At 40.2% G+C, this 16122-nt stretch overlaps 1 protein-coding gene across 2 annotated transcripts; it reads right to left on the bottom strand.

Moving 5' to 3' along the window:
* Positions 1 to 826: 826 nt before the first annotated feature.
* LOC110526524 (neurotrophic factor BDNF precursor form) lies at positions 827 to 15600 on the bottom strand. Of its 2 annotated transcripts, none has more exons than XM_021607565.3 (2): positions 15383 to 15600; positions 827 to 2373 (listed from the first exon to the last, which is right to left on the bottom strand). In XM_021607565.3, the coding sequence occupies exon 2, from the start codon at positions 2350 to 2352 to the stop codon at positions 1543 to 1545; it is 810 nt and encodes a 269-aa protein (XP_021463240.1). In that variant the 5' UTR covers positions 2353 to 2373; positions 15383 to 15600; the 3' UTR covers positions 827 to 1542. The 2 variants fall into 2 exon arrangements, with proteins under 2 accessions (XP_021463240.1, XP_021463241.1); XM_021607566.3 differs by lacking the exon at positions 15383 to 15600 and adding an exon at positions 7792 to 8092.
* Between the last annotated feature and the right edge of the window lie 522 nt (positions 15601 to 16122).

Here is a 16122-nt window from a genome sequence, read left to right as displayed (position 1 = left end):
ATAAAATACAATTTCCTGAGTACTATAGATATATACAAGAATTTAAGTGCTATTTGTGTGTGAAAATCTTACGGAATATACCTTGAATGCACTTTTATTGTTATATTTTATTATCACAATTAGGCATATTTTGGTATCCTTTGTGAGAGAATGTTGACCATCCATTTCTAGGCATGGGACACCTACCTGTGTCGATTGGATAGGGTTGAGATGGCCCATCCAAGGAATTCACCAGTCAAGGATCCTGTCTTCAGGGTTAAAACTTTGAATGTACTCCTCATCAAGCTGTCAGAGGCCATCAAGGATCAGCTTGTAGCCTAGGCTATACGACGTAGACTTATGGGCCTTCTATATGTTCTGATTCTTTGTGTTGTTGATTGAGTATATATTGAGGCTTTTATAACCAAGCCAATGCTGATGAAAATAAAGTCTGTCTGTCTGTCTGTCTGTCTGTCTGTCTGTCTGTCTGCTTTAGGAGGACAGGCTCATTGTAATGGCTGTAATGGTATAAATGGAACAAAGTCAAACATGCGGTTTCCATATGTTTTGATACCATTCCATTTATTCCATTCCAGCCATTATAATGAGCCTGTCCTCCTCTAGCTCTTCCCACCAGCCTCATCTGGTCTGCATGCATGCAGGCAGACAGGCAGGCAGGTACGTCGGTAGGTAGGATGGTAGGTATGCATGTAGGAAGGTAGGTATTTATGTATCTGTCTGGCCGTCCATCCGTCCATGTTTTCATCTAATCTTTATGCAGTGTAACTAGAAATGTAGGGTTCAAACTTTATTGACATTGGTTTTGTTTTTCAGTTGCCTATAGTCATTTTTATTTCTTTAAATATTTCAATTTAATATTGCAAACAACTTCACAACATACAAAATGAATTATATTAATCCAGAAACATATGTCAATGAATAAATTTTATATATATATATATATATATTCTTATATTTTGTCCTCTGGTGGGGATAAAAAAATAAACAGCAAAGCTTTGACAACAGCACCTTGACATAGTATGTAATTCCAACATCGCCTTGAGAAGTTTAGAACAGTAAACAGATAAAGTACTGAGGAGGAAAACCCTTTTACTGTTGAGTATGTAAACGGAATGTTTTGGTCGGTATCATATCCTTTTTTCTTAGGTGGACAAATTCTCAATTCACAATTGAAGCAGCATGCAAGTTTTTTTTAATGGAACTCGTCCTCACCCTCTCCCTCATCCTCATTGCTCTTTTCCTTCTTTCTCACATTCTTGGCAACGTAAACAAACCACAATGTCTTGAGGAATGTGATATAGTAATTTAAACTGGGCGCAAATGACTGATCAGATCTTTTTTTAATTGTTTACAAGGTCATGAATATGTTCAATAAATAGACTGTAGTATCACTTTTACTGTATAAACGTCATCTTTTTTTACATGCAGTCCATAAAATTTTCATTTGACGGAATAATTTACCCTGTTATGTATATATACAAATAGATATTTTCTCTTTACTCTCTTTTTTAAACTCTCAATAAAATCTATACATTATATACACTATCTTCCTCTTTTAATGGTCAATGTGCATACACATGATGTGTCTATCCTTATAAACCGCCAGCCAATCTTCTTTTTGCTATCCATGGTGAGCGCTCGCACGTAGGACTGGGTTGTCCTGCATTGGGAGTTATAATGCCTCTTGTCTATTCCACGGCAGCCCTCCTTTGTGTACCCCATAGGGTTACATTTGGTCTCATAAAAGTATTGCTTCAGTTGGCCATTGGGGACAGGGACCTTTTCCAGGACGGTAACGGTCTGCCCAGACATGTCTATTGCTGTCTTTTTGTCCACAGCTGTCACCCACTGACTAATACTATCACACACACTCAGCTCGCCACGCCGCGACGGGTCAGAATGCCGCCGTACCCTCATGGACATGTTAGCGGCGTCCAGGTAGTTTTTGTATTCCTCCAGGAGAAAAAGCAGCGGTGGCTCTAAAGGCACTTGGTTGCTGATCATCACCCGCGATGCATACAGGTCGACATCCTTGGTCTCCGTGGTGACCACAGAGGAAGGACCCCCTCCTCCCTGGCCCTTGTCAGCTCCAGGCCCCAGCTGAGATGCTTCTCCTTCCACCTCCAAGAGCTCCTCAATCACCTGCTCAAACGTGTCTGTGAGCGAGGGCAGTCCCCCATGCTGGCCCGGCCCACCCCCGCTCTGTGGAGTCCCGTGGCCCTGGCCGGCAGTCACTGCAGCACCCAAGTAGCCTTCCGTTCGGTGGCCCCTTATACCTGGGGCGTCTCTCATGGGAGCAGCTCTCATGCAACTGAAGTACGAAATAACCATAGTAAGGAACAGGATGGTCATCACTCTTCTAACCTGGTGGAACTAGAGAGAGAGAGAGAGAAAGAGAGAGCAGGGAGAAGGATGAGAGGGGAGAGAGGATGAAATTAAGTGCAATTCATATGTATATAATCTTATGTAGCTATATTATGTATTATTTAATATATCAACAGTTTTCTTCCATTGAGTTATCAGAGTTGTCTGCTTATACAATATACTGTTCATAATACACTCATTATCACAGTATTCCATAATATCTCAAGGTTGGATCACAATCTAATTGTGTTCCTTTCAGTTATTACTAAGCACCATTAGATGATGCACGCCTACCATCTCCCCCCATTACTACCAGAGTATCACATTTCTCCTCCAGCTGCAAAGAAAGCCAACAGTCTGACACCACCATGAGTGCCGACTACTACTTGGCCAACTTGCAAATAACAGTATAAGTAATTACCATACATTCTTGTGAATTCCATTTTTTCTGTTTCCTCATACAACATTACAATATTTCCCATACAATATTTCCCACAAAGGCCCCAGAAGCAACATTAAGGGCTGCTGACACCAGCGTTTTCAACTGAGGCCGAGTTTTTTCAGACTGGGAGTGGATGTGGCTAGGCATCATATGCTTTAAATGTCATAGCATTAGATTGCTAATTATCTCCTAATGGGCCATCCTACTATGAAGTGCAACCCAATATATCATTATTTTCTCTTCTTCAACAACAACAAACAACAACAAGGACCTGAATACTTTTTTTCAGTGTAGCTATAGAACAGGCAAAATATATCATGTTTCCAATCTAATACCATGTATTGTAGCCTAACACGTTTCATGTGTTATCCTGACTTCACACTACATTTCCCACAGGGTTAATAGAGACTTATTGATCGATTGATAGGTTGAATACATGAGTGTTTCTGACTAGGTTCAGATAAGTGACTGTTTATTTTGTGTGATTTTGCAAAAGGCAACCAATATTTGATGTAATATTACCATTAATATGCTAAACTTGATAGGGTCAAATTGGGAGCAGGATGTATTAAGGGACATAGAGATGTTTAAATAAAGGAATGCTGAGAGTGAGCAGTAGCGCTAGCAGAGACTGAGAGTGAGTCAGTAAAGTACTGGTTAGAGAAGTGAAGAGAGGTAATGTGCTTGCATCCTGACACACTCACGTACCCCTTCTATCAGATGCTTTCTCTGTACAGCTGCTCACATACATTTGGTGAACAGACATTGCAAGGGAAAGAATGCCACAAGTGCCCAACAGAGCCAAAATGTCTCAATATACACACACACCCTCATCCTCATCCTCCCCCCTAGCTCACAATAGCATCTCTTACCTTTATGCCCTATGAGTCACAGCAATTCAACATATCCACGGACATCCCAGACCCAGAGTCAAACATATGAAAACAACCACAATATAAGAAACCTAGCTCTTGCTCTCCAGAGGGGTGCATTTAAAAATAGCCATGGCAGGGCTTTGACTGCACTCTGCATGCCGCCCTCCTTGTATCCCGACCTGATGCAGGAATACGCTCCAAGCAGATCCGCTCCCCCACCAGGCAGTGTGGCGGACGGAAGGACCTTAGCAGAAGGGAGGGGCAGACCCCACCTAAAAAGCATTTGTTTCATTCTTAATTGGCGTCTGGGGCCACGGCTGCGATTAGCCAACGCTACGGTGACTGCCATAGAGATATTGCATCTATAAATAGGCGTGCTGGGAGTCTCACAGTCTCGATTGAGAATATCACATCCTTCTCCTTAATGAGCCGCTGAGTCCCCAAGCTCAGTGACGTGTTTCTCCAGAGTGTGAGTGTGTGTTAGAGGGAAGGGAGGGGATGGAGGAGGAGAGGAAAGGAGGGCTTGGTTTGTACGTGTTTGCAGGGGGATGGGGACATCTTTCCTCCTACCGACAAGACAACCTTGGAGACAAAACATAGCCAAGCAAACATAGATGAGCAGGAAATCGTTCCAACATTTTCTCAATATTGTAATTTGAAAATAATTATTCATAAGAGGTAATCCTTTATCATCCTATAAAGTGTTCCTGTGACCTGTCAAATCCCGTCATTAGGCTGCCCCAATAATCAAGGAAAACAAATACATGGACTGAAATCCCATCACACTGCTTACTGATACTTGAACTGATTGGGGATCCATCTTCATGTAGAAGATGCTGCAGCAGAGATAGTAGTCTTTCTTCCCTGATGGATCACTGGGGCTAAGTTGCAGTAACAGGGGGTGGGGAGTCAGTGCAGGCGTCATTTCGCGGCATAACAACCACAGATGACGTCTCTCCCAGGTCTCCATAGGGGACAGGATGGAGGGGATGTGTTTTGGGGGCAGTGCCACTCATCAGTGTGCAATTGCCTGCCAGTCCTCTGGGCCTCCTCCCACCGGGAACAACAAATAATTTTATTTCTAACTCAGCTATTTCCTGTTTCCATCAGGAAAATCAATATGGCTTATGCTCTCAATCAACATCCTGTTAAAATGCAATCTAGGCGATGAATCACTTTATTGCTGTGGGACTGGCTCAGAATAACAGTACTCTCTGAGACCTATCTAATTCAAACCAAAGTAAAAGTGATTCTCACCATGGCTGGTATGTTCTCATTTACTATATTAGATTTGAGAGTATCTTCAGCTCTGAATTGGATTTTACGGTCCAATTTTTTAAAAATCTCCAGGTAATCAGTACACTGATATTTAATTATCATGTACTGAATATGTACAGTGTGGTGTGGAAGAGAACAAGCAAACTTCCACACTCTATCCAGCCATAACATATATTCCGTCAAATCAAGATTTGCATCAATAAAATCAGTCCTTTACAGTTGCATTTGGTGCATTCAGAACGTTCATAGATAAAAGTTGACGGATTTCCACGTAGTGGCATGGCTTTACGATGACACATTCAGATGAGCACCTGTTCAATTGTTGTGAGAGAGGCAGGCGCAGCTATACGGTTGTGTTTAGAGAAAGCATGGTGCCTTGCAGTGTTTGCTCTTCGTGTCAGGTGGGGATTATAATGAAAAATCTCCCTTTGACAGATGCTGGAGTGAATTCACAAACACAATGGTGTTTCAACCATGTACAAAACTCACCACATATGACTTCATGTTTCACTTACACTTAACTTACACAGTCATGTATGTGGGTAAAATTTCTGTGGCAGTACATACTAACTTTCTTTTTCAAAGACACATTTTCTCAACATTCTTGTCTTAACACTCCTCTCTTTTCCAGTGAAAGGTTAACACATGTTTTCACTTTGAAAACACATTGTCAAGTAAGTCACTACGAGGGGGAAAATACCCTTTCTCCACATGATCCAAGATCCCTGTACATCAGCTTGTGCTATGGCTAAACCAATCAACATATTTTCCTATCCAGACTATTAAAATATGACATTTGGATGTGCTCCAAATAAATCTACCTAAAAGATAATGCTTAATTTATATGAACTATATATTTTGGAAACATACTAGAGGACTCAGTCACAATATACAAATGTAAGGCCATTACCCTTTTCCCCCCGTAATAGCTAACAGATGCAAGCAAGAAACCACGCGGAAGACTGTTTTGAGAGATCTGCTCCCCATCTGACACTTGCAAATAGCATCTTCAAATGGATAAGCATCCTTTATGTGTAGCTTTTCCTCCAGGCACACTCTGATATAAAATAAATGTAATGACCACTTAAAACAAGACATGTTAAGACTGTTGGAATATGTTCCAGTAGATCTTGAAGGCCCTAATTGCATATTTTCCATTGACAGACACTGTGGGCGTTGTCCTCTACCACCTCCTCTGGAAAGAACCAGAGGAGTGTCATTAATGTGCCAGTTTGCAAAAGACAGGTCCAATAGCCTATATATAACAATATCATAATATTCAAAGGTTACCCACTTCATACTTAAGCCACCTCCTGATAAACGTAGTACTCTGATAAGTGCAACATTTCCTGTATGTCTATCCGCAAGTTGCACTTACAACTAATTAGTGATAGATAATGACTTTCATCGACAGTGCTCAAGTTAGCTTATTAGTCTACTGCACATATTTATATCTGAATAAATCAGTAGTATCTTAAAACGATGTTGATTGCAAGTGGTCTATACGAACAATAATAAGATAAAGGCTCAACAGCAGCACATTAGACCTAGACCAAGTCCTAATTTAAAACGGGTGTCAAGCAGTTCACACATAGTTGCGCTAGATGGCGTATTAGACCACGAAATGTTCTTAAAACCCAAATCCTCTCTCGCTCTCTCTCACGAACACACACACAGGCCTACACACACACACACACACACACACACACACACACACACACACGCACAGGCCTACACACACACACACACACAGGCCTACACACACACACACACGCACACACACGCACACACACATACACACACAAAGTCAAATTCGAAAACATGAAAACTTGTAGACTGAAAAAGCAAAAGGTTACTAAAAAAACAGAAAATCGTGTTTAACGGAATGTCATTAATGCATATATAGTTAGTTTTCCAAGTCTGTGCCAAATTGGATCCTATTTTCAGAGCTATTTGATGCAATGTCCCGAGACAAACTAGCCTACACTAAAATACAGCAATAATCTCAGACTGCATTAAATTAAAAAAATCTCTACACCAAACATTAACAAGGTTTCCTTGGTAAACAGCAGTATCGCGGCACCGCTGGGTTGTTCTCGAACTAGAGCGCATAAAACGTAATAATTGTGGTATTTTCCGCGCGCTCCTTGATAATTGCACGACTGCTCCATGTAGGGATCCGTTTAATAATCTGTATATTCATCCTCGCCTTGTGAGGTTATCCGGTTTAAGAGAGAGCTAGACCAACCTTGCAGGGTATAGCTGTTTCCTATAAAGTCTTAATGAGGTGCATCAAACTTTTTAAAATAATTTGCTTACAAACCTTTCTGGTATTTGAGAAAAGAAAGTCCAGATAGTACAGATAGTTGAAAAAAAAATATTATCTGAATTACGATGCTATATTATTTAACATAACATTTAGATGCATTTTATTCATGGGTTATGGGTTATAATGAATAGGCTACAATAGGCCTACAGCCTATGTGGGTAGGCAATGTAGTCTACTCGCCAGTGGCAATAGCCAACACGGCTAAATGTACAACTCTTCGCATTAATTAATCAGCTAAATACATCAGAAAACGAAATGATTACCTCCACTGACCCCTTTCGAGGTCGCTATTAGAAATTCAATCAGCATAATAACGCCGTTTTTTAAAATTAATGAACAAGAGGATAGAGTTACACGTATCCTCTCTCAAACTGCGACCGAGTCGGTGCGCCTGCACGATCCCCAACTTGATTACAATACTTTTAAACATCTCCCCACTCACAAAACGAGCGAGCATCGACACAGCAGAGCGAAAATGATCAAACAGGTTAAGAAAAACATACCTTTTACTGCCCAGTCGTAAAGGAGACCATTCAACAGGACAGTGTCATCTGGGATGTTTTGGACAACCCCCTGTGTAATTACTTAAGCTATATTTTCCCTGTACTGTCCAACAGCTTAGAGATATCTCTTCAGCTTTGGAGCAAATAGATTAAATTATTGATGGTGGAAATTGCATGGTTGAGGTAATGGACTCCCATGGCTGCGCGGCTCCTTTGGAGATCGCTTAAAACCGAAGGGGTTGCATGCTATAAACTGCGCCGCGACGGCACTACGCGATGAGAGACCTCTTGAGCTTGAAATGACGCCTGTATCCCTTGCAACTACAGTAACTTACTACATAATGACGTTGCAACATGTGACTCGCCACTGGCTGACTGGTTGCTTGCCACCAGACACGGTTACCAGAGTCCTAAAGCAGGCCTAGCTCTCATACATGTTTTTTATACGCCTTTGGTCAACAGATGGGAGTGGGATAAAGAAGGGATTGGCAATGGATCTTTCTTCCGTGCTTCACTGACATCAGATGTGATATTTTTGCAGCTGTACTGTACATTAAAAAAAATACGCATTTGATTGTGTGCCATGTGGCTACATTGCGTGTGATTAGATCTGATATATATATATTATGACTACTACTTAGAACCTGGTTTTACAAAATCCCAAATAAATCATGTAAATAAGAAAACCAATACCCTACCCAAAAATACATTCTTATTCCATGCATTTTACCAGAAATATGGCATTTCTTTAGAGAACACTGTTACTTCAATTGTGGAATTGGACAGAAACACACATTCACTGCTACATAATTATGTAATTAACGTGTTATAACTAAGTGTATATTCTGTATGGGATTGATTACATCTACAGAAGATTTACGACTAGCAGTGGATACATTGAAATGTTCCTATATAGACCAGGAGATGTGTTATAAATGCAAAAGGTTAGCCTGCCTAGCTAGACCTCGTTTTCCTAAGCCTTTGAAATGGTTTATCGTCAGATCCCATAGGTAGGCTATGCCATGTATGTTATACCAACAAAACTATGGGTTACAAGTAGATATAACCATCTCAGGGAATGTCCAAAGTTAAGACAAAGAGACATTCGAATAGGCTAGCTCTTGAAATTGTTGTAACTTAAATTGAAGAAGCCGCAGATTCAATAAAAAAAATAGCCATTTACCAGACACTTTTATCCAATCATGCGTGCACATATAATTTATATGTGGTAATCCCTCGTTGTGCTATTATACCAGCGCACAAATAGTCAGTAACATGGACAGCGCCGCGATCAGCGCGAGAAAAAAAACAGCACCATTGTCAGTGTTGTGGTCAGCGCGCCCACGAACTAAACATTCAGCACCGTGAACAGCGCCTCTATTAACACGCCGCATACTAAACATTTAGAACCGCAGACAGCACCACGATTTGCGCGAGGTGAAGGCCTGATCGCTGATTGAGAACCAGAGCTACTGAACAGCGCCGCTTCCAGGCAACCTATATAATGAGAAGATTCAATGCCCTAGTTGTTGGGATCTATGCAGGCGGAAAGCCTACTGGACACTTTTTGCCATGATACCAATTATCCCCATTCCCTTTTCCCCTAACATAAAATTGTAAACTTCTCATAACACATAACTTAATCATATGAAAGCAAAAGTATTATCATTAAATACAAGGCTTCACAATATCAAAGGCATATACTCAAGAAAATGTACACGTTATTCTGAAGATTCGAGCAGTGTTCAACAAGGCTTGAATCAACGTGGAACTTGGAAAAGGAAAAAATGTCTCACTTAAATTAATAAAGCTTTTGACTTAACCATCCAGTGGGTGTTTAGAGAAGTCAAGTTATGAAGAGAAAAGTTTCTGGGCTCAACCTGTCAAATGAAGGAAACAGCTCATTGTCCTTGTGGCTTGGACCTCCTCCAATGAAATATTTACTGTGATCTGTTTGCTATATGGCCATCGTGATTCTTCTCTGTACAAGTTAATGAGGTGGATGGTTCTTACTTGGCATATAGCAGTATGGGATTGAATGCTCACACCTGCTTTGTGATTCACTCCACCTCCAACACACCCGGGGACATGCCAAGATGAATATAGCCCTCCCCGAAGGATCACAGTAGGCGAGGGCAAACTCTGGATGACAAAGAGTTGCATCAGCAATCGCTGAGCGACATGACTCCAACAAAAAAGAAGCTTGCACGGGGGCTGTTCCAACAAGGTAATTCATAAATAAATCACTTTAGAAGAACAACAACATGGTCTCTCTCATATCTGCAAATACAGCACAATGCAAGGTGGCGTTCTAAGTAGTGGAAAGTAGTGGAAAGTTCAGGAGACTTGTTACCTAAGAGTTTGAGGAGATTATTTAGCATTTTGTGTAGAACTTCAAAATGAAGTTTAGCGTGTCTGAAATAAAGTGCATCGCAACTGAATTTAAAATGCATAGTTGGGTCAAGCTTAAGCAAAGTCAGAAAGAGCTAGCCAATACCGAGTACCATGCTGTGCTATGCTATGCAATGCTATCCTATAATATACTATACTATACGTGTCAGTGCTAATTATCAGCCCTTGCACCTACAGTACACTATGTGTCTGATGAAGGTTACATTGGGTGCCTAATCAGAACGTACTGCCCCTAAACTGAAACTCAGACACACTCACTCATGCTAACATAAGACCATTATGTTATGTTGAGCAGTGAACTAAACTGGCTTTCAGCATGCCACTTTCAGAATAAAAGTTAATTTCAGACAATCACCAATCCTTTTTCAGAAAATATACATAATTCTTGAAGTTGACTGTGGGACATCTCCCACTACGATTATATTTGTCAAAAAGTGTCATTTCTATGCGAAAAGAGTTCTCAGGAGTGATGAGCGCTTTACCATGAATGCAAACCAACATTTCCTTGTTTCACGTCTTTCATAACATTACAACCCTTGGACAGAAGCGGCATCCTCATGCTTTATTTTACCCATTGAACAATTTTCTACTCAGAAAAGGGCATTATGATGAATTCGATTTTTCATATAAACACTTAAAGTTACGCTACTTGAAGGGTACTATGAGGTGGTTTGAGCATGCAATTTAGAGCATGGTGATGGAGCCCTGTTCACTCCCATAGGTTCTCTTAGGGGTTGGTGGCAGTAACCAGAAATCTGAAGCATGGAATATACACTCTCTCCAGCTTTTACACCATTTTCAATGTAAGCAAACATTTAACTTAATTTTGTATTTTGGGTGAACTAAACCTTTAAAAACTAAAACAGACATCAACTTTTAAACAGATGGTTCTGAAGTCCATAAACACATAATTTAGAAATATTGAATACCGTTTTGAAAAGTGGTTCACACAACATGATAGTCTTCTCTCACACAAGAAGCACACACACACACTGTGGCACCCTATACCTGCTCTTCACTGACCAGATGCCCAAAACAACACTGATGACACTACACACAGGCATACATCTTTTCACATCTTCTCTTGCCAACTGTGACATAATTCTGACAAGTCAGCGATGCCAAGATCCACATTGAGACATGACCATTCAATTAAGACACCTTCAGAATATACCTCTTGGAAGTAATCAGACAATAGAATAACAAGGCTCTGTGGCAGCATCAAATTGGGCATCATAAGCATATCTGCTGAGAATTAGCTACTCTATACCAAAATTCACACTTCAGTGTACAATTAACCCGTTCTCTGCTTCCCATGAAACATAATGAATATCCAGCTATAGTGTTATTAAGAACCAGTGCTAAGTTTGAACTCTAGTCTGTCTATGTATATACTACCCAAACCCAGTGGGAACACCTTGATGAGAAAATGCATAAGGCATAACAAGCTCAGTTGAAGGGAATTTGCAAGAAGTATCATATCTCTCTCTCTCTCTCTCTCTCTCTCTCTCTCTCTCTCTCTCAACAACAACAAAACAAAAACACACTCTTTGTTTCATCAAATTGACTGCAGCATCAACTCACACAAATAAAATGTACATATTTGACTGGGGGATCTAAGCGGAGCTCTTATTTGAGCACTACACCTAAGTATGTCAATAGGTAAGGTAAATGAGTCGCTTACCCCTGTCCATAACACAGGCATGCAACTTGATGTCAATATCAAAAGAGTGTGAAAAGCCAACCAGAGGTAGAGCTCAGCAACCCATTCCATATTCAAACACTCATGGCAGGTATCCTGAGTCCAACTCTACCGCGTAAGACATCTCAAAGTTATGCTGAACAAAGATATTAATTAGGCTACTGTGCAGACACATATGCGCAATATGCATGCACAACAAATGCTTTTACAATTACATCTATTTTTCTGAGCACATTCAGTACAATGCACTCCCCTTTAATCAATTACATGTAAGAATGGAATTGAGTTGATTGTAAATATGACAATTCCCTTATGCCTCTGTTCTGTTTTATGAACAGACACAATTCATCGGACCTCATTGTTACACACACACACACACACACACACACACTGAATTGTCCTGCAGTGGCGTCATGCCAGCAGCCAGTCAGACTCTTGTCTCGTTGGTTACAATTACCAGACAAGCGGCACAGCAAGGTATAGGTTTTTGGAAACAACAACCTCGACATATTGTGTTGGATCAGCTTTTGTAATCGTGTATTCCCATGATTTAAACTAACCAAGATGTGTCTCGGCATCGTTGAATAGATAAATAGCTGGATTCAAACGTTTCAACCCGCCATAACTCATTATGATGACATGATAACTAGATGGATGGAGGTGCAGATGATGAAAATCATGACGAGGCAGCCGCTGATTATAATCCGATTATTCTAATATTATTATCATTAGCCTATTCATATTATGATAATCATTATCCTTTTGTTGGTATTGTTTTTTACTGTTACGGAAATGTCAAACTATCCCCTATTCAATTACGCACGAAAAGTGGAATGTTATCAACTGTTAGCCTACTTCAGATTCTACCATGTAAAATAATAAAATACTTCAGAGAGCTATAGGCTATAGCTACAGCTATACATGTTCATAGACCTCACCATTTAAAGTTCATGAAAGGTTGACTCGGAAAACTAAACACCTTTATAGTAACGCAAACAGAAATATCTCTCATCGCCCCTGTGAGTCATCTATAAAGAATGAAACACGCATATTCTGTCAAATATGATGCCACAATAGCATTTAATGTTATTTGGAATGAAACCTACCATCCTCAGATTTGTTACTGACGCCCACCCCAACTCTGCAGCGCTAAGAGTGCGGAGAGGGGGGCCGGTTGAGGGAGATTCTCAGTAAGATAACACAACCCCATTTATGGACTGATCCGATGACGTACATTGCAGAAAGTTCTAAAAAAAACCTTCATACATACAAAGTGTGTCGTGCCACCCCACAGACCCCCCCTACCCCGCCTCCGCTATTTCCTCCCTCCGCACGCCTACACATAAACCCACGTCTCCTCTCGCTTCGACTTTCCTGAAGAAAATATGTTATTCCTGAGAAAATGATTAAAATAAACACCTGATCAAATTAGGAAATCTAACAAATAACAATATACATGTTGCTTTGTATGCAGCCAATTTGTCATATTGTCGCTGGTCTATTCATTCATAAACCCACTGCAACAAATAAAACGAAAACGTTTAGGCGATCGATTCGTTAAGCATAGCTCTAGTAAGTATAATCTTATTATAAGGCCTATTATATAAAACGTTTTATTCATAATATTAACATGATTTCTCTTGTTCTTATTATTACAGCTGTGATATATGTTACAGCGTCATCCTAACACACAGCGTCATCCTAACTAACGGGTCTCCTGCTTTCCTATAGGCAATAGCCTATAAGTATACTCATTTCGTTCAATTATTAAGTAAAGTATTTAATTAAATAATGAGTCACGCATGGACTATGTTTTAAAGAGCCTTATTTGGTTTTCTAAGGCAAGCTAGAATTTAACTTAAACATGTCATTTAAAAACACAATGAAGCTGTAATAATTCAGACGTAGCCTATAAATGAGGATAGGCTCAATAATGCATTGAAATGTAACCCCACTGGAAGCTTCTTGATTAAAACAGGGCTGCGAGCGCTTGTGGGCGTTGATATCTTAGGGTTTTTCTTACAGCTGTGTGCTATTCAATAGCATCGTCCTGAAATCAGAATCTTTGAACTGAAGCCGTACAAAGAGATAGATTGAATGCCAACAATATCCACAGTTTCTTCGCTGGCACGCAAGACGAATTTCTAAAGTCCGTTGGCTGTTAAGTCAGCAAAAACATTGTCGCGGACTAATCAATTTGAGGATCAACGCAATCTTGCATGCCTGGTTTTCTACTGTCTTAAAAACCCACTGCTTTTGGGCAATTTCTTATCAAGCCATCTTATCTCGCACCACCTTTAGCCAGCCATAGCCTAACATCTGTCAATAGGCAGTTTGACCACGCCTATCTTTCTTGTAATTCCATATCTTTGATTGCATCTTTGAAATTCCTCTGATTTCTATGAGGTGATTTCTCGGTAATGTTTTTGTTCTTCATATTTCATTAAATCATTGTGTAATTTGTGGTTTTGCTATTTATTGTATACGTGGAAGTTGTCTCCGACAGGTCGAATGTGGGCTACACAGACTTGCGCGCGGACAAAGAGGGGTAGCAGGTGATGCTAGTGCTAGAGTGAAAGCGCAGTATGAATGAAACCGAGAAGCGGCTGTAGTAAAAACACAAGTGATTTGATCGCGATGACGGAGGATGGTAAGATGTTAAACAGATAAGAGTAGGCTATTTTTTTGCCGCTTAGGGCTGAGAGAGGAATACAATAGTTTGATATGCGAGACAAACAAAAATACATATAGAGATAGATAGATAGATAGATAGATAGATAGATAGATAGATAGATAGATAGATAGATAGATAGATAGATAGATAGATAGATAGATAGATAGATAGATAGATATATCAGTGAGACTGAGGTAGCCGGGTTGAGGCTAATATTTTATTTAGGACATGCACCATTATTCTGCTTAGTGTCGGGTAGAATGATTCATGAATTGCGCATTCCAAAGTTCCATTTCGATTGGGAGACGGGTTCCCGTAGTCTAGATTGTGTTGCAGTAAATGTAAAAAAATATATTTGAGTGATTCTAAAGGTTTTGTTTACGAGTTGTATTAAGCTTCCCTTCATGCATAGCCTTGGTAAGTCGCACTGAGCGTTTGCTAATGTCTACAGCATAAACCTAAACGAGTGCTTTGCGTGTTTAATTTAAGGCTCCGTCACGCACTCATAGTACTGAGAAATATTGTAATCTGTATAAAAATATACATCCTTCAAACGAAACTTTCATGAGGTGAAATAGCACCTTGCATAAATCCATAAACGCTGACTGTTGTCAATCAAATCAAATCAAAATAGTAAATTGGAAAATAATTAGCTGGATATAATTTCACGCAAATCAATGCACAATACCATGACGGTGCATTTGATAGGATCCAAGTTCAATTTGAAACCACAAAACAATATAGGCGATAATGACAAGGATGGCGGATTAATAACAATGAATCACAATGGAGGGAACTCTTACCTTTTTAAGGGCTGACAACCACTATCAGTGGTTAGATCTCCAAGACCAAGACTTGCATTTCCCAAAGTTAACGCTGTATACCAAGACTGGAGCTTGAAAAGAACGCACGCCCTATACAGCGGCTCTAAGATTTTAACTTTCACATGCTCTAAGTGGCGAGACAAATCTCAAAGCGCAAGCCCTTCATTGACACGCGCTTTTCTCCTGTTTTCCGTTTTAGATCACAAGGCTCCCTCAGCATACGCTTACCAAAAGTTGAAAAAAATTCCCCAGCTTTGGTAAGGGAACAGCAAAAGAGAGTTGATGTCCACTTGGTGTTTTAGTCCATGCAACGACTCCGGTGCCTCTGTCCAACGTGCTGAAAGCATAACACAGCGAGGGTAACTAAGGGGGCAAAAAAAATCTATAGTTTTCTTAAGTACCATTTGATACTGCTTTACTCTACTTCTTCCCAACGCCTCGTCACGTGAACGTTTTTCTCCCCAAGCCCGTCCTGTTAATATTTGATCACATGTTGGCCGGACCTTAAGAAAAGCAGCACCTGTACCAAAAGCCTCTAGTCACCACAAAGGCTCAATCAAATAGCATCTCCAAATAGCTGTACACCTAACAATGCTGATCCTACTGCGTTATTGCCGCACTCTTCAAGTCATGTATAGGGCAGGACACATGTTGCTTTCATTGGCACCACACTTGAAAAAAAGATATTCAATACATACCATAAAACCCTGGTTAGCAAT

Source organism: Oncorhynchus mykiss, chromosome 6, assembly GCF_057628025.1.
Source record: "Oncorhynchus mykiss isolate SJ-2025 chromosome 6, ASM5762802v1, whole genome shotgun sequence".
Classification (NCBI taxonomy): domain Eukaryota; kingdom Metazoa; phylum Chordata; class Actinopteri; order Salmoniformes; family Salmonidae; genus Oncorhynchus; species Oncorhynchus mykiss.
Note: the sequence above shows the minus strand (reverse complement) of the source record. Positions and strands in the feature narration are given on the sequence as shown.